General features: G+C 44.1%; 1 protein-coding gene across 1 annotated transcript in view; it reads left to right on the top strand.

Moving 5' to 3' along the window:
* LOC310863275 (proto-oncogene tyrosine-protein kinase Src-like) overlaps window positions 1-15252 on the top strand; it is a 32514-nt gene extending 17262 nt beyond the window's left edge. Inside the window, exons 4-12 of the mRNA XM_083771488.1 lie at window positions 292-390; window positions 1675-1778; window positions 5134-5283; window positions 7421-7576; window positions 9859-10038; window positions 11762-11838; window positions 12920-13073; window positions 14497-14628; window positions 14750-15252. Of these exons, the coding sequence (XP_083627614.1) occupies window positions 292-390; window positions 1675-1778; window positions 5134-5283; window positions 7421-7576; window positions 9859-10038; window positions 11762-11838; window positions 12920-13073; window positions 14497-14628; window positions 14750-14958 (1261 nt within the window). The 3' untranslated portion in view covers window positions 14959-15252. The remainder of the gene's footprint in view (window positions 1-291; window positions 391-1674; window positions 1779-5133; window positions 5284-7420; window positions 7577-9858; window positions 10039-11761; window positions 11839-12919; window positions 13074-14496; window positions 14629-14749) is intronic.
* The last annotated feature ends 3126 nt before the right edge of the window (window positions 15253-18378 follow it).

Here is an 18378-nt window from a genome sequence, read left to right as displayed (position 1 = left end):
TGTGTGTGTGTGTGTGTGTGTGTGCGTGTGTGTGTGTGTGTGTGTGTGTGCACGCGCGTGTGTGTGTGTGTGTGTGTGTGTGTGTGTGTGTGTGTGTGTGTGTGTGTGTGTGTGTGTGTGTGTGTGTCATGTCTCTCAAAGGGGGAATAAATTGTTAGACCTCTGAATGAGCCGAAAGATGTTATGGCTGGCTGTCCCGGTCAATTTGTGTCATCAAGGTTGTCATCTCTCTCTCTGTCTCTCTCTCTCTCTCTCTCTCTCTCTCCCCCCCCCCCCCCCCCCATGTTTTAGGGAAGGGGATTGGTGGCTGGCCCGCTCCCTGACGACAGGAGAGAGTGGCTACATCCCCAGCAACTACGTGGCTCCCTCCGACTCCATTCAGGCAGAAGAGTACATTACCTCTGTCTTTCTCTCTCACAGCCCCTTATTTTGTCACCGTCCGTCAAAAGCAACGTCCCACTGTAGTGTCAATTCACAATACACAAGTACTCTACTGTAGGATGATGTTTACCCTGTATGAGGTAGACATTGTAGATACTGTACTTTGTGCCCGCAAGGCAATGGGCAACTGGACATTTTAAGGCACACCTGTATCCACAGCTGAAATAGCTACGAGCTTACAATTTGTGGCGCCGCGACGTGTAGATCGGTTACTTAAAACTCTATTGTGTTTTGTTTTAGTGAATAACGTTTTTTTTTTTTACTTTGAACTATGTATTGATGATAAACATAATTATGTAAAACACATTATCATACCATTGATTAACACGGGACATCTGGAGTCGCCGAGGCATGCATGTGTGGTGCTAATGCCGTGTTCAGTATACAGTATAGCCTACAGTAGCCTATTGTAAATTAATACCACGACAAAGGGGGAGCACAGGTGTGCCCAATGAGGCAGCCCTGCAGCGACATGACCTCATCTTTGGAGGGGACGCTGCATGGCGTGGGTGTATTAATTCACGCACGGCTTCGAGTCTTGAGTCGTCCCCCTCGGAGCTGACGTGAAAACATCAAAGTCACATCCAAATGATGAACAACACGTAAGGTAGAAATTGTGGGAAATCTCGGTACGCTCAAAATATGAACACAGGCCCACTCTCTCTCTCTCTCTCTCTCTTACTCTTCTCATGGGCCATCTTAGGATGTGCCACATGGTGCCTTTCAGCTCTCCCTGCCTAATGTCACAGTGCGATAGCAGGAGAGTTAGGACCCAAACGCAGAGAGTCAAGTCGAGACAGAGGAGCTCAAATGCAACCAGTTTTATTACCAAAACTCAGGAACATACAGAACACTGCTGACTACAATAACAATCTGACAAAGGAACTGAAAGACATGGGGAGTATTAGGCAGGGGGAAACAGGACACAGGTGAACACATATCAACACTAGGATAGGCTAAGAGGCAAACAGAACACAGGTGACTATAGGGTTACCCTGATACAGGGAGGTGAGACAAGGCAGGTGACAGCAAACAAGGCAGACAGGAAACACTAGGAACAAGACTACAAAATAAAATCACTCAAGGGAAACAACAGAAAAGTAAAACGCCAACTAAAAGGAACACTAGAAAACATAACACATGTCACGGACCGTGACACCTAACCGCTTCAAGCTGCTCAGTGGTATAGCTCCTCACTGACATACTCTTCTTCTCTCTGGCCCACTTCGGCAGGTGGTATTTTGGGAAGATCACTCGGAGGGACTCGGAGAGGCTCCTACTGAGCCTGCAGAACAGGAGAGGGACTTTCCTGGTGAGGGAGAGCGAGACCACTAAAGGTGAGAACTTTGGGACTGTGGGAACAAAGAGACTGTGCCGACGCAACACACGGACGGTCCTGCCAACTGTGCTGACTCTCAGGCCTCATTCACACGTACCAAACACCAATCAAGAAATGTTTGGTCGTTTTTTTTGGGGCCACCACAATGCTTTTCCAATGGGAGTCACATGGTTTGATCAAACATTTAGATTGCTGTTGGTGTTCATGTGACTCCCATTGGAAAAGCATTGTATTGCCCCCCCCCAAAAAACGACCAAACATTTGCTTGATTGGTGTTTGGTATACGTGTGAATGAGACCTCACTATGAAGTCTGTGATTGTGCCAATGAGTTGTTCTGATGTGCTTTAGTTGCACCGAACAACCTGTTTAATATGGATGAAATTAGCGAATGTCTTAACCCATTCTGACCTGAGATCAGATTCTAAAAATGTCTTCTACATCCTGACTGTTTTCTGAAAAAGCTATGTTTCCATGTCAGTCGTTCTTCGATTTAAAAAAAATAGCAGACCTGCTAAAGCATAACGTAATGCTAACACCCGCCCCAAAATGGGTTAAAATTCATAGTGATTGTAATCAAACTGCACCGCTCCACATTTGATGGAAAGGTTGCGACGATGTCGTGAATGCAGTTCCACGGAGAGGCGACAGACTTGCAAATCTTTGATTTCGCTCGTTTTAAATCTTACTGAGGTTTTAATTGTCGGCAGCTCCGAAATCCATCCATGTGGGCTGAAGCCTGCTTCGTTCTTTTGAGTCTGGCTGGTCCCTGCTGGCAGCAGCCGGGGGTGGAAAAAGTGCTCACATATTTTACTTACAATACTCTAATATAGAAATACTCTGTTACAAGTGTCCGGAATTCAATATGTACTGTATCGGCTTCGAAATGTAACCCATTTTGGGGGCTGGAACCCCTTTTGATGTCAGCATCATGTTATGCTTTAGCTATTGAAAAATACCAGATCTACAAGCTCGTAGCGCGCCACCGAGTGGCGTTCTACGAACTTGTAGGTCTTCTATTTTTTAATATACAACATTTCCCTTAATTCTACTTAAGTAGTAGTACAGCATTTAAGTAAATGTACTTAATTACTTTCCACCACTGCCTGGAAGCTATAACATCTTGTTCTGCTAATGCTGCTGGGATCATACGTTCAGAAGAGGCAGAACTTTAGGAGGATGAGAGGAGTTTTGATGTGAGCGTTAATATTCTAAATGAGGGTCGGACATTCCACTGCTTTGTTCTCCAGGCCCAATTAAGGCACAGTTATGCGCGGCTGTGCGCGCCGCGCGTCTGTCTCTGTTGCTTTGCTGCCGTCACTTTGAAATCCCCGTGTGACGTGGATGGACTTCTATGGAGGGGTTTCTTTTTTGGGGGGAATGTGGGGGCGGAGAAGGAATGTAACCAACAGCGGAGCGGCCCGGTGCTTGTGAATGGATAGGGGTTGAATCACTGAACTAGGTCAGCCTAGGAGGGTGCAGGACCCCCCCCCCCCACCCTGGTTGTAAATCTCTGTTCTTCAAAAGGGGGCACGCACACACGCACATGTAGTCACGCACGCACGGACGGCACACACATGCGTAATAGGGGTGAGGTTAGAGGGGTGTTTTTTGAGGGGCGCTAGCCCCTCCTATATTCAGCTCATCTTACACAGACATTACATTCCCATTGACAACGAATGGAGAATTTACGTCATATGTTTCTGAGCAAATCGGCTATTGCCTATTTTCGTCCTACATTCCCATTGACAATGAATGGAGAATTTTACGTCATGTACTATGATAAGAGCGCCCCTCACTTCACACGGGTGTGATTCTTTTTTAATAGATATTTATTTGAGGGGCGGTATAGCCCATCCTATGTCCAGCTGTTGGTGTATGTGCACAAACTTTGTCCTACACAAACATTATATCCCATTGACAATGAATGGACAATTTTGAATGTTTGTGTAAACACATAGGCCCTCATTTATCAATCGAGTGTAAAATAAAATGAGGGCCAAACATTGGGATCATACGTTCAGACTTCAGAAGAGGCAGAACTTTAGGAGGAGGAGAGGAGTTTTGATGTGAAAAGATAAATGAGGGCCAAACATTGCCTAACACAAACATTGAAGACGAAGGTGAGGACGCATATTCTGATTGGCCGGAATGAGCCCCCCCCCCCCTTCATGGGGATAGGATAGTAGGTTGACAGGACATGGGAAGTGACATGCAGCAATGGCCATTGGGATCTGTACACGGACCATCGGACCGTTGAAAATCTTTTTTTTTTTTTTAAGTTCAACTTGCGACGCATTAAAAATGGGTCTGCGAACCAGGTATGCGCTCCAACCCACCGCTTGGAGAAACTCTGGCATTAAGAAACGGAGAGAAGGAAAATAGACAGCGCAGAGACAGAGGGTGTATAGGAAAGACGCAAGCGTTGCAAAAAGAGACAGGGAGGATTAAAAGATGTCACTCACTCACTCATAAAAGTACAGGCAGCAAACTGTTGGGGTAGGGCACGTTTGCCTCGGGGTGTGTGTGTGTGTGTGTGTGTGTGTGTGTGTGTGTGTGTGTGTGTGTGTGTGTGTGTGTGTGTGTGTGTGTGTGTGTGTGTGTGTGTGTGTGTGTGTGTGTGTGTGTGTGTGTGCGTACGTGCGTGTGTATATAATATGTCAGAAGAAGAGTTAATTAACCATGTGACAAGTGTGCCAGTTGGATCACTATGCATGTTGTCACGTGGAGATACTACAGGTTCAGCCCAAAGGCTCGACGCACACAGTCCCGTTTAGACACACTAGTACACAGCATACTGTTTGTGTATTTGTATTTAAGGATATGTGCATTCTATTTATCTCTTTTTATTTGTTGTTATTTTTATTTTATATTTCCTGTTATATTGTATTGTTTGTGATATGGATCTTCCTGGGTCTGAAATAAAAAATGAAGAAGAAGAAGAAGAAGATCCCAACCCTATACCCGACGAGACATACTGTATCTTGCGTCTTGTATTTCAAGAAGACTTTTAAAATGAGGATTACAGAGGAGCCGTTTTCTTTGTTACTTTGCGACTTTGTGACTTTGCGACTGTGGCTCAGGAGGTAGAGCAGGTCGTCCAATGATCCGTGGGTCGGCGGTTCGAATCCCGGCTCCCCCTCCTGTCTAAATGTCGAAGTGTCCTTGGGCAAGACACTGAACCCCAAATTGCTCCCGGTGTGCTGGTTGGTGCCTTGCATGGCTTCCGCCGCCATCTGGGTATGAATGTGTGTGTGAATGTGGTGAATGTAATGCACAATCTATGTAAAGCGCCTTGGATAAAGGCGCTATATAAATGCACCATTTACCATTTATTCGTGTGTTTGCCTCACAGGGGCGTACTGCCTGTCCGTGTTGGATTATGACAACACCAAAGGTCTCAACGTTAAACATTACAAGATCCGGAAGCTGGACAGTGGCGGTTTCTACATCACCTCCCGCACGCAGTTCACCAGTCTACAACAGCTAGTCTTCCACTACCGCAGTGAGTACAGTTCACCAGTCTACAACAGCTAGTCTTCCACTACCGCAGTGAGTACAGTTCACCAGTCTACAACAGCTAGTCTTCCACTACCGCAGTGAGTACAGTTCACCAGTCTACAACAGCTAGTCTTCCACTACCGCAGTGAGTACAGTTCACCAGTCTACAACAGCTAGTCTTCCACTACCGCAGTGAGTACAGTTCACCAGTCTACAACAGCTAGTCTTCCACTACCGCAGTGAGTACAGTACACGTGCAACATAGAAGTCCATAATTCCTTTTTGGATACTTTTTTTATTGTCACGGTCTGACGTTTTCAGCTGTGTTCTAGTGTTCCTTGTTCCTAGTTTGTGTGTTTTAGTGTGTACTCTTATTTTGTAGTCTTGTTCCTAGTGTTTCCTGTCTGCCTTGTTTGATGTCACCTGCCTTGTCTCACCTCCCTGTATTAGGGTAACCCTAGTCACCTGTGTTCTGTTTGCCTGTTAGCCTATCCTAGTGTTGATTGTCAGTTGTGTTCACCTGTGTCCTGTTTTTCCCTGCCTATACTCCCCTGTTCTGTCAGTTCCTTGTCGGATTATTATTTGTATGTCTCGGTGTGTTCTGTTCCTGAACCTTTTGTCAATAAATGTCTTGCATTTGAGATCTTCTGCCTCAGCCTTGCTGTCTGCTCTTGGGTCCTACCCTCTTGCCCTGCACACGTGACATGTATTGTATCATATCATAGCTGCCAGGCATGCAGAAACCTAATATGTCCATATTTTGTAGGCCTATATGTTTTGTTGTTTTGTAAATGAATGCCCTACTTCGTCATACAAGAGTGTTGCACAAATGTAGTGAAAATAGATATGCTATCGGTATGTCTCATAGGAGGGCTATGGACACCTACCAGTGACATCATCATTAGGCAGGTTCCTTTCTTTAACCCATTTTGGGGCGGGAAATAGATCTACAAGCTCATAGCGTGCCACCGAGTGGCACGCTATGAACTTGTAGGTCTGCTATTTTTGAAAAATCGTGAGCACATAAGGACATTTTTTTTATTTCGACGTCATGCCTAAATGGGTTAAAATATATATATATATTTTTTTGTATTAATGGCTTCCATTATATCATGCTATTGCTAACTATCCAGGAATATAAAGCCTGCAGTTTCTTATTAGCTATGATCTATGTCAGATCTATGTGGCTGGTTTCCTGGACATGGCTCTCTCTCTCTCTCTCTCTCTGTCAGTGGCTCTGTTTCCTGGACATGGCTCTCTCTGTCAGTGGTTCCCCAACATTTTAGAAATTAAATTTGATGTTTGCCCGGGACCCAAACTAGTGAAAATAGCAGATCTACATGCTCGCAACGCTTCACTTAGTGCCGCACCAGTTATTTCACTTCTTCTTAAAGATTTGTTTTCTAATTTATGGAATTTCTTAGATTTTTCTTTTATTTATTCATGAAATTACTGTGAAAAAAAACTTTATTGATTTTTTTTCTTTATGGGGATTTTATGTTATTTTATAATTAACAACAACATTTGAGATAAGGTGAGAAGTTCAGTCACACAAGAGTAGAGTCGCTGCTTCTTCGCCTGGAAAGGAGCCAGTTTGGTGGTTCGGGCATCTGGTTAGGATGCCTCTCGGGCGTCTCCCTAGGGAGGTCCTCGAGGCACGTCCCACTGGGAGGAGACCCCCCCGGGGGCAGACCAAGGCGCAGTTGGAGGAAACACATCGACTCACTGGCCTTGGAACGTCTCGGGATCCCCCCAAGGAGGAAGTCACTAATGTTGCTCTGGAGAGGGACATCTGGAGCAGTCTGGTGGAGCTGTTGCCCCCGCGACCCGACTACGGATAAGCGGTTGAAGATGGATGGATGAATGGACAAAAAATAAAGGGACCCATAAAGAATGGGTCTGTGACCCACAAATGGGTCACGACTCCAGTGTTTAGGAACCAGTGCTCTTTATGTCCCCGTCTCTCTCTTTGTCTCACTCTCCCCGTGTCTCTCGCCCTGTTGCGCATTGTCCTTGACCTGACTCTCTTGTTCTCCCTGCATATTCTTGTTTTTGTCTTGACTATTCTTTTTTCTTCCCTTTGTTTTTGTTCTCACTCCCTCGTCTCTCTCTCTGTGTCCTTCATTTTGGCTCTTTCCCAGAGCACTCAGACGGACTGTGTCACGCTCTGACGGACGTGTGTCCCGTCGCGAGGCCACAGACTCAGGGTCTCGCCCGGGACGCCTGGGAGATCCCCCGGGAGTCCCTTCGCCTCGACGTCAAACTGGGGCAGGGCTGCTTCGGAGAGGTCTGGATGGGTAAGCAAAGCAGCAACCAGTGTTGTTTTCGTCGACTAAAACTAAGACAAAAAACATTCGTCGTCGACTACCTATTTTCACTGACAAAAACAAATGGAAACTAAATGAAAACTAAGCTACGATGACTAAAACTAAGACTAAATATACTGACAATTTTGTCGACAAATAAAAACTAGATAGAAATGTTAGGAAGGGACTAGTGGACAAGAGTCATTTTACACTGCATTTTTACACTTGCATGCTGAAAATAGCTGATCTACAAGCTCTGTGTAAAAACACTCATTACGACGGTATCAAGAATTCAAGACCCGCCAAAATACATTTTAGTCGACTAAATCAACTGTAGATTTAGTCGACTAAAATCGTATGACATTTAGTCGACTAAAACTAGACTAACACTAAGACATTCCAGGTGACTAAAATGTGACAAAAAAGTTTCAGTCCAAAGACTGACTAAACTTAAATAGAAATTTGCTGCCAAAAACAACACTGGCAGCAACGTACAGTACATCATTTTTCTTCAGAATTCCATCAATGGATTTATTCCCGCAGACGTCGGCAGATAATAGATATCCAGTGTAAGACAATATCGACATCCTTCTCAGCAGAGGTCAAAAGTAAAGTCACTTTCTTTTTAGTCTGCTCTGAAGAAGGCTTTTTGCCCGAAATTGCATCTGAGGCAGTCTTGCATCTTTTATTGTGGACTGCTGCTTTTTTCACTTAGTTGGTTTATGTCACTTCCCGCCTGTCTGTTATATGGCTTCTTTTTTTTATCACTCTTGATTGTAAAGAAGAAGAGCTATCTGCATTAACTCCATAGCTCCACACACTCACTCTCAGTGCCATTGCCTATTTCCAGTGGTGGGGAATTCAAGCTAGTACTCAAATGATTTAGTAAAAGTAAAAGTATCAATACTGCAATATAGAAATTACTCCGTTACGCCAGGGCTCCACTGGGCGCGTCTGCGTCGCGTCTGCGTCGCGTCTCCGTCAACGTCGGGAATGTTCCCTTTTAATCAATGGAGGGTGGCTCCACTGCCCGCGTTGCGTTGCGTTGTGCTGCGTTCGGTGACTCAAAAATTGCCCCGGTTCGTTTTTTGACGCACGCACGCGTCCAGTCATGTACAAATTTTTTTTGCTGACGCGCAGTTTTCAAAGGCCCGCGGTGGAGCACCTCTAGCGTGACGTTGACGTTGTCATGACACGAGCAGGACGCGACGGAGACGCGACGCGCCCAGTGGAGCCCTGGCGTTACAAGTGAAAGTCCGGAATTCAAAATGTACTTGAGTAAAAGTACAAATGTATATTGGCAATTTGGCATCAAAATGTACTTGAAATACCAAAAGTAGAACGTTTTGGGACCCCCTGGAACCCCCTCAAGGACCCCATGATCTAGCAAGCGAGTAATGTTCACCGTGCACTCTTGGTACTCAGGTCAACCTCCCAATTGCCCCTTGCTGTCCCAACAAGGAGCCAAAAAACCAAAGGCGACCGGGCCTTTTCAGTAATTGACCCCAAACTCTGGAATATAGTCTCCCACTACATATCAAATCCAGCCCCACCATCGAAAGTTTCAAATCCAACCCTAAAAACTCACCTTTTCTCCATTGCCTTCAGCTCCTAGCTCTGTGAAATGTTTTAAACATTTTTGTAATTGTAATTAGTAGGCTATTTGTTGTTTAATGTTGTTATATTGTGTTTTTCTTATATGAAGTATCGCTAAACGTTTATTTAAATTTTGTATTTTATGATGTGATTTTTATATGGAAAGCACTTTGGGGTCAACTTCTGTTGTTTTTAACCCATTTTGGGCACTATGTTATGCTTTAGCTATTGAAAAATAGCAGATCTACAAGCTCGTAGCGCGCCACCGAGTGGCGTGCTACGAGCTTGTAGGTCTGCTTTTTTTTTATTTTATCGAAGAACGACTGACATAGGAACATAGCTTTTTTTCAGAAAACTGTCGGGATGTAAGAAGACATTTTTAGAATCTGATCTCAGGTCAGAATGGGTTAAATGTGCTATATAAATAACCCATTCTGAACGGGAACCATTTTGGTGTTAGCATCATGTTATGCTTTAGCTATTGAAAAATAGCAGACATACAAGCTACGAGCTACGAGCTTGTAGGTCTGCTATTTTGGAAAAATCGAAGAACGACTGACATTTTTATAGAATCTGATCTCAGGTCAGACCAGTGTGTGTCCAGTGGAAAAACCTCGTATGAATCTGACCTCAGGTCAGAATGTGTTAAATAAAGGTGACTTGACTTGACTTGACAGGCACGTGGAACGGTGCCACGCGGGTGGCCATCAAGACCCTGAAGCCCGGCACCATGTCCCCCGAGGCCTTCCTCCAGGAGGCTCAGGTCATGAAGAAGCTGAGGCACGAGAAGCTGGTGCAGCTGTACGCCGTGGTGTCCGAGGAGCCCATCTACATCGTCACGGAGTACATGAGCCAAGGTGAGGAGGAGGAGCGCTTCGCGGTGGCACGTGTGTCGAAAACGCAGCATAACATACACGTGGAGTCAAGTTCTCAGTCACCATGCACGACCGATTTCAGTCATTTGGATTCCATTGAAGTCAGCATGTCCTTCTATGGAATCCAAGAAGTTCCATCATTTCAAGTGACGTCACTGAAATGATGAAAACATAGGCAATCTGCGACGCGTCGTAAGCTTGTAGATGACCTATGTTCGGTTATTAGTTATTTTAAGATGAAATAGTATTTGAAGTGGTCAAATAGAAATAGAATCTCCCCCCAGAAAACTAATGATCTGAGATATTTCATAAAAGCAAAGGTTAAAAAAGGTTAATCTGCCAAAACATCCTAATTTTACATATTGTTTATGAAACACAGTTTGTGTGGGTGTGTGTGTGTGTGTGGGGGGGGGGGGGGGGGGGGCTCCTTCCACGCTGATCACTGTTCATGACATTTTTATTTCTTTGCTTTAATCCCTGTAGTAAAACGCATTAAGCAAACAAGTTACAGTGCAGAGAATGAGGAAGTACATGCACGCATCAAGAAGTCTGTTGCAGTTGAGCCGGTTTATAGCACTTGGGGGTAAAGGAGGAACTTGAGGTCTTATTTGATTTGGCCTGTGGTTGTCTGACTGAACGTATACAGCTACACCAGACTTCAAACTCTCTCCTTGTGCTCTGGATCAAAGAGGCGTGCATGTGTTCACACTTCACACACGGCACGCGTCTCAAGCCAAATGAGACTGGGGCGGACTTTGAAGCAGATGTGTAGCTATACATACATCATATTCCAAACACGCCATGTTCGCCCTTTGTTTAAAGGCCAACTTTGTTTGTTTTTTTTCAACCAAAGGTTCATGTTCTAGGTTTCGATTTGAGAAAGTAAAAGATGAGTGTTATTAATATTATTATTATTTTCATTTGCTGTTTTCTTTCGTTTTAACGATTTTAGCTATTTTGACAAGCAAGTAGCTAAATATGTACCGGTGTATATATATATATATTTTTTTTTTACAAAATGATACGTCAATTTCGTTATTATTATTTATTATAGACTTACTACACCAGAAAGAAGAAGAAAACAGCAAATGAAAGAATTTTTTTTACAATCATCCTTTACTTTCTCTAATAACAACCTAAAACATGAACCTTGGTTGAAAAAAACTAAAGTTGGTATTCGATGACATATATAATAATAGACATTCCATGCATTTATGGACACTTGGTAGCCGATCAAATAAAACCCTGTTACAGTGCATGCATGAGTTCACTTGTGGTAAATTTTAACCCACCACACTAACTAAAACTAACTAAATCAAATAAGCACGGTGACCACAATGTATAGTTGAACATTTGAACATAGCCTATATATCATGAAAGTTGGATACCACACACTAAAACACCCAATTTCCCAGTGTTTATTGGTGCTCTGTGATTTGTACTTAAAGGCTCATACATAGTCTGGATTTACGGTGGTGGGGTGACCACCGAACTACAACATGACGTCACGAGCCGCGATGAAGAGCAAACCACCGCCACCGCTCCAGCCCTTCTCTCTGTTTTTACTCACCACCGCTCAACGTTATTTCAGCTCCGGTGGTCAGCTCACCACCGGAGCGGTGGTCACCTCACCACCGAAAATCCAGACTATGAATAGGCCTTGAGTGTTTCTAAAGCCTCTTCTAATCCCTCCCTGCCTGCGCAGGTAGTTTACTGGACTTCCTCAAGGGAGACGCGGGGAAGATGCTCCGTCTGCCGCAGCTGGTAGACATGGCGTCGCAGGTAAGCCTGAGACTCACCATCCCTCCGTATAGCATTCACTGTGCAATTAGAGCACCCAAGTCTGACGTAATGTATACACATCCTACCTGGGGGGGGGGAATAAGAACTGTGTTCCAAAAATAAACAAAATGTTCCCGCGGTGGTTTTGCTCATATGGATATGAAGAATCAACTGACGGCGAGTTAAACGCTAATGTTACTGCCACCGTCAGTTGACTCTTCATATACAGATACAGAAAATCACCAATCCCATATATGTGCAGACTTTTAAATGATAGTGGATTTTAGATTTGAGTTTTACACCATTTTGGATTTTTAGATAGGCTATTGCATTTTACATTTGAAGTTTTATATCTGTGTTCGGCGAAATAATTCAGTGCTTTTAATGGCACCCGTCTTTTTTAAACCTGTGATCATGCTGAAAGTTGAATAAACATAAACATTGATTCTTCATCGTAAAAAAAAAAACGCAAACGTAACCCGTTATTTGGGAGGGAAGCTGTTCTACTAGTCAAAAAGCACCTTTCACACGCGGCACCCTATTTCTGCAAGAGGCAATTCGGCTAAAACCCACAGAGAAAAAATTCTGAACTTCCCTCCTCCTCGTGTTCAGTTATAAAATGCTATCTGCGCCCCCTGGCGGGAACCCCTTTTTGGTGTTAGCATTGTGTTATGCTTTAGCTATTGAAAAATAGCAGATCTACAAGCTCATAGCGCGCCACCGAGTGGCGCGCTACGAGCTTGTAGGTCTGCTATTTTAGAAAAATCGTGAAAATCTGCCTCAAATCTTTTAACCCATTCTGACCTGAGATCAGATTCTAAAAATGTCTATTACATCCTGACAGTTTCATTATTAACCCATTCTGACCTGAGATCAGATTCTAAAAGTGTCTTTGATTTTTCAAAAATAGCAGACCTACAAGCTCGTATCGCGCCACTCGGTGGCGCGATATGAGCTTGTAGATCTGCTATTTTTAAATAGCTAAAGCATAACATGATGCTGACACCAAAATGGGTGCCCGGTCAGAATGGGTTAAGCACCACCACTGATACATATGGGGGAAAAAAATTCCACCACCCAGATTGCGGCGGGCATGGCGTACGTGGAGAGGATGAACTACGTCCACAGAGACCTGCGGGCGGCCAACATCCTGGTGGGAGAAGGCCTAGTGTGCAAGGTGGCCGACTTCGGCCTGGCCCGGCTCATCGAGGACAACGAGTACACCGCTAGACAGGGTACGTGGTAGTCAGTGTTGTTTTCGTCGACTAAAACTAAGACGAAAAATGTTCGTCGACTACCTATTTTCACTGACAAAAACAAATGGAAACTAAATGAAACTAAAAGCTACGATGACTAAAACTAAGACTAAATATACTGACAATTTCGTAGACAAATAAAAACTAGACTAAAATGCCAGGAAGGGACTAGTGGACAAGAGATCCAGTATACTGTAAGTCATTTTACACTTGGTTGCATGCTGAAAATAGTTGATCTACAAGCTCACAACGCGTCGCAACGTGTAAAAACACTCATTACGATGGCATCAAGACCCGCCAAAATACATTTTAGTCGACTAAATCAACTGTAGATTTAGTCGACTAAAATCTTATGACATTTAGTCGACTAAAACTAGACTAACACTAAGACATTCCAGGTGACTAAAATGTGACTAAAACTAAATTAAGTTTCAGTCCAAAGACTATGACTAAACTAAAATAGAAATTTGCTGCCAAAAACAACACTGGTGGTAGTATACGGCTCCCATCTTTTCTTAATTTCTTCCTTTTACTGTGTTTGAAAATTGCATTATGTCTGTGTGTGGTATGCTGTTCTCTCACTCATGTCTTGTTATGTCCAGGGGTGCGCGGCACAAGCGGTGCGCACAGTGCGCATGCGTCGTCAAAACGTTTGGTGCGCGGTAGGTAGATCAAAGGCATGGAGGCGCATTTGCGCACCAGCTGAGAGACAGGGATTTAGAGAGAGAATGCTGACAGGCATTCAAAAGGAACTCAAATTAGATGTTTAACGTCCTGTAAGAAGACTTACAAATAAAACTAGTGTTGACTAATCATTACAAATGGCTGTTATTTTGATGAGGCAGTTTCTGCACAGAAAGTCCGTTTCACTTGTAAACAAGCTATACGATGGATGAGCTGTCAAAGTGCTAGTCGTTAAACCACGATGGCGACCATGTTTACAATATGAAAACTGTCACTTTCGTTGACTACCTTTTTTTTACAGATGAAAACAAAAATGGAAGCTAAATGAAACCGAAGCTATGATGATTAAAACTAAGACTAAATATATTGTTAATTTTAGACTAAAGTTTAGACTTAAACTGTTGGGAAGTGACTAACGGACAGGAGATCCAGTATAAGTAATTTTTAAACTCGGTTTCATGCTGACAATATCAGATCTACAATGCTATCTGCGCCCCTGGCGGGAACCCCTTTTTGGTGTTAGCATTATGTTGTGCTTTAGCTATTGAAAAATAGCAGATCTACAAGCTCATAGCGCGCCACCGAGTGGCACGCTACGAGCTTGTAGGTCTGCTATTTTTGAAAAAGAAATTGAAGAACGACTGACATGGAAACACAGCTTTTTCAGAAAACTGTCAGGATGGGATAACGATGATTTGCGTTTGTCTCGATGCGACAGGAGCCAAATTTCCCATCAAGTGGACGTCCCCGGAGGCGGCCCTCTATGGACGTTTCACCATCAAGTCGGACGTCTGGTCATTTGGCGTTCTGTTGACAGAATTGGCGACGAAAGGACGGGTCCCTTATCCAGGTAACTATCGGTCGTTCTTTGATAAAAAAAAAAAAAAGAATAGCAGACCTACAAGCTCGTAGCGCGCCACTCGGTGGCGCGCTAAATGTATATATCCATTGTGTTCCATCTCTCTCTCTAGGCATGGTGAACCGCGAGGTGCTGGACCAGGTGGAGCGCGGCTACAGGATGCCCTGCCCGGCCGACTGCCCCGGCTCCATGCACGAGCTGATGCTGTCCTGCTGGAGGAAGGAGGCCGAGGAGAGGCCCACCTTCGAGTACCTGCAGGGCTTCCTCGAGGACTACTTCACCTCGACGGAGCCCCAGTACCAGCCGGGGGAGAACCTATAGAAGAACGATCCCCCAAATACCTGGCCTGGTTGGTGGGGGGAGAAGAACCTATTATTATAGAACGATCTGCCGAAACCCATGCAGGGGCCGAGGAGAACGAACGAACTAACGAACGAATGAGCGAACACACTTCTGCCGGCACACACACACACACATACACACACCCCGTCACACACACACACACACATGACCCGCGCTTAACCGACCTCGAGGCGCAGGCAAGAGGAAGCATCTGTGGGGAAGAAAACCTCGAATTAAGAGCCTTCAGATCTCACCCGGGAGGAACTTAAAAAAGGGATCTTGTGGGGCGATGCCGAAACTGAAACGAACCAAGCAAACTTTTTTTTTTTTCTTCTTTTTTTTTTGAGCCATAAATGTATTTCTACAGAAGTATAGCTCCCTACGGAGTAAAAGAAACATCCTCCCGAGTTTATTTAATCCTGGTTACTTTATGCTGAACACTCGACGTGTCAAAAATGACACTATACCCAGAAAGAGGAATCAAGATTTCACCTGTAATAACAGACGCAAGTACCAAGGAGAGACTTAACTTACATGGTCCTTTCTGGGTACACCGGGGGGGGGGGGGGGGAAGAAAAACCTTTGAAGAGGTTCCGACAGGAGCTGAATCAGGCCTCAGGACTTGAGAGGGGAGTGGAGTGATGTGGTGGAAGAGAAGAGAGGGGGGGGGGAAACATTGGCGTTATCTTTAAAGTTCCTCTCTTACCTCTGTATAGTGGCGCCGCCTCTTCGCCCATGTCTGGTACCTCCTCTCCATCCTCTTCAGATCTTTGGAAGAACACTGCCAGTTTGGCACAGGTGCCAAAGTCTGTCTGTCCGTCTGTCTGTCCGTCTGTCCGTCTGTCTGTATGTCCGTCCGTCCGTCTGTATGTCCGTCCGTCCGTCCGTCTGTCTGTCTGTCTCTCTCTCTCTCTCTCCCTCCCTCTCTTGCTCTTTCTCATTCTTTATTTATTTGTCTATCAGCCTTTCAGAGTCTCTCTCTTTCCAGTCTTCTCAAGTGCTGCTTCTTCTTCTTCAAAGTGTCCCCCTATAACAACTCTCGCTCCTGAAATCTCTCTCTTGCAACTTTATTTATGTTTACTTGGACAATGTGTCCCGTTGTTTTAGACTTTTATTAAGTGACATAAAAAAAAGAAAGGTTTCTGCTGTACATTGTGTTTTTTCTCTTGTGGATACTAGAGCCGGTCGTTACGAACCATATCATGGTTGTGTCAGGGTAAAATGTGCTTGACATGCGGTGGCAGATTCCGTAACACACTGAAAATGAGCGGTCTTAATTGTTGTTTTACACTATAGGGCTATGTGTTCTTGGTATACATTCTAGGCAGTTTTTTTTTTGGCCCACCGAATTCATCCTCACCCTAATGTTACAGAGAAACAAGGATTTGGTTGTAGGTACATATTTGAATGTCTCACGTTTTTAATTCACTTTTTATTGAACTTGAAAAGCTTTGATAAAAACTGACTGGAGGCCATTTAAAGTGGAGGTACGGCCATGTTGGTTTATCAGGTGAATTATCTTTACTGATGGCCTTTAGGAAACCACTCAATGGCACACCACTGAATTTGCTAAATCGCTACTGTGGTGTCACTGTATTAAATTCTGCTTAACCCAAGATGGGAGAAATCTTGGGTGTGACAGCCTACTGTGTTCTGTGCCAATAACACTTTATTCCCCTGCTTCTTTTTAATTTACTGCTGTCCATGTATATAATGTTTGACTATTTCTGGGTTTAAAATGGATGTTCAGTTTCCATAAGACAAATTTATGCTTCCTTGCACGACCCTTGCGACACGTGGTGTTTAAAAAGAAAATACTAATTATGCATTTACAAATCAAACGCAGCTTGCGGAGCGGCGGAGTCAGTTCAGTCAGTCAACCTCAAGGGAGGTTCTTGCCATGCTCAAAGGCCCATACTATGCTCAAGGGGTTAACATGCTGCATTACTATGTGGGAGTATACGTGTGTGCAAGTCTCACACGTCATTCGCCGATGCGGCAGTCAGCTGACTAATTGGGCAGGCTACTTAAGCTCACTAGACTCCATGCTCTTCCTGCCTTCCTCTGCTCATGGTTCCCGGTTGTATGTGATGTTTTCTCCCACCACCACCCCAGCACCACCGGTGGGCTCTGCTATCTATGCTCCCCATGGGGGGGTTATTGTATATCTATCTCCCTGCTCTTATGTTTTATGATGTTGCTTAATCATGCCGAGCAGGGAGAAATCCAGCAGAGCCGAACGCCAAGTCAAATATCATATGCACACTCATTACTCATTCTGCAATAAATATTGTTTAATCTATTTGTGAGTTGTCTGACTGAACTGAAATAAAGCGTTCACATTATTGTTGAGCAACACAGGGGCATGAAACGAAATATGAATTACCGGTAAGCTACCGTTAAAGCTGGCAGCCACTTGCCTGAAATGTACAACAGACTAAAGAGGTTAGCCAACCGCTGAAACGAGGCGTCAATTCAGTTGACAATCGAGAAACACTGACAGATTATGCAACGAGGCAGCCGTAAACTGAAACAACATCAGGTGACTCTAATGAAACTGCGTTGCTGGTTTTATGGCCTCGAGGAGCTCAATCTAGAAGCGGTTGCAGTAGCATGCTGTCGTGCTGTACTTCTCTTCACCCATGGCTCTTTTTTTTTACTGTATTTAAACTGCACTGTACATCGACACGTATGTTTACTTTTACTCGAGGTTAAAGGAGGAGAGGCAGCTCTCGAAAAGCAAGACACTTGAACGCATTTTGTGCCAACAACAACCGATACTGATCCTTATGTATTGAGTTTTGTACCGTATTTGTCACTGCAAATTCCCTCTGTCGTACTGTACATATACTGTAACTGCTCACGGTTTACATTAAGCAAGGCCCGTTTATATAGCACAACTGCAGGCTATTCAAAGAGAAACGTGATCTGCTATATGGACACTTATTATCACGAGACATACCATACAGCAATAACAAAGGGTGGTAGTATGTGGTTGTTGAGCTTTTTAGCTCTCTGACACTCTGAAATTTGATTAAATGATGCTGATAACTTAATTCATGATGCGGGTTGACTATAAAAAGTGAACATTCGAACATTATGACAAAGGAGTTCACAATTAAGGTTGTGAAATGAGAGAAATCAGATGAAGTTGTAAATAGTATCTGAAACAAATGACTGTGACTATCATGTAATTTTTTTCCATTTTCTTTTCCTTCGGTTAAACTGTACTTTGAGTGGGAGGGTTAGTAACGCACGCCTGCTGCCCTACATGTAAGAAAATGCTACTCTAACCTGAGCCTTTAAGGGATTGTGTTTGGGTTCGTTTTTTACATTCGACTCTGTGCGGCGCATCATGTCATGTTTTGGGGGAAATCGTTTACTTTCGTAAATCCATGA

This window comes from Protomyctophum parallelum, assembly GCF_964188405.1.
Source record: "Protomyctophum parallelum genome assembly, chromosome: 8".
Lineage (NCBI taxonomy): Eukaryota > Metazoa > Chordata > Actinopteri > Myctophiformes > Myctophidae > Protomyctophum > Protomyctophum parallelum.
This window is presented reverse-complemented; position numbering and strand designations above follow the sequence as displayed.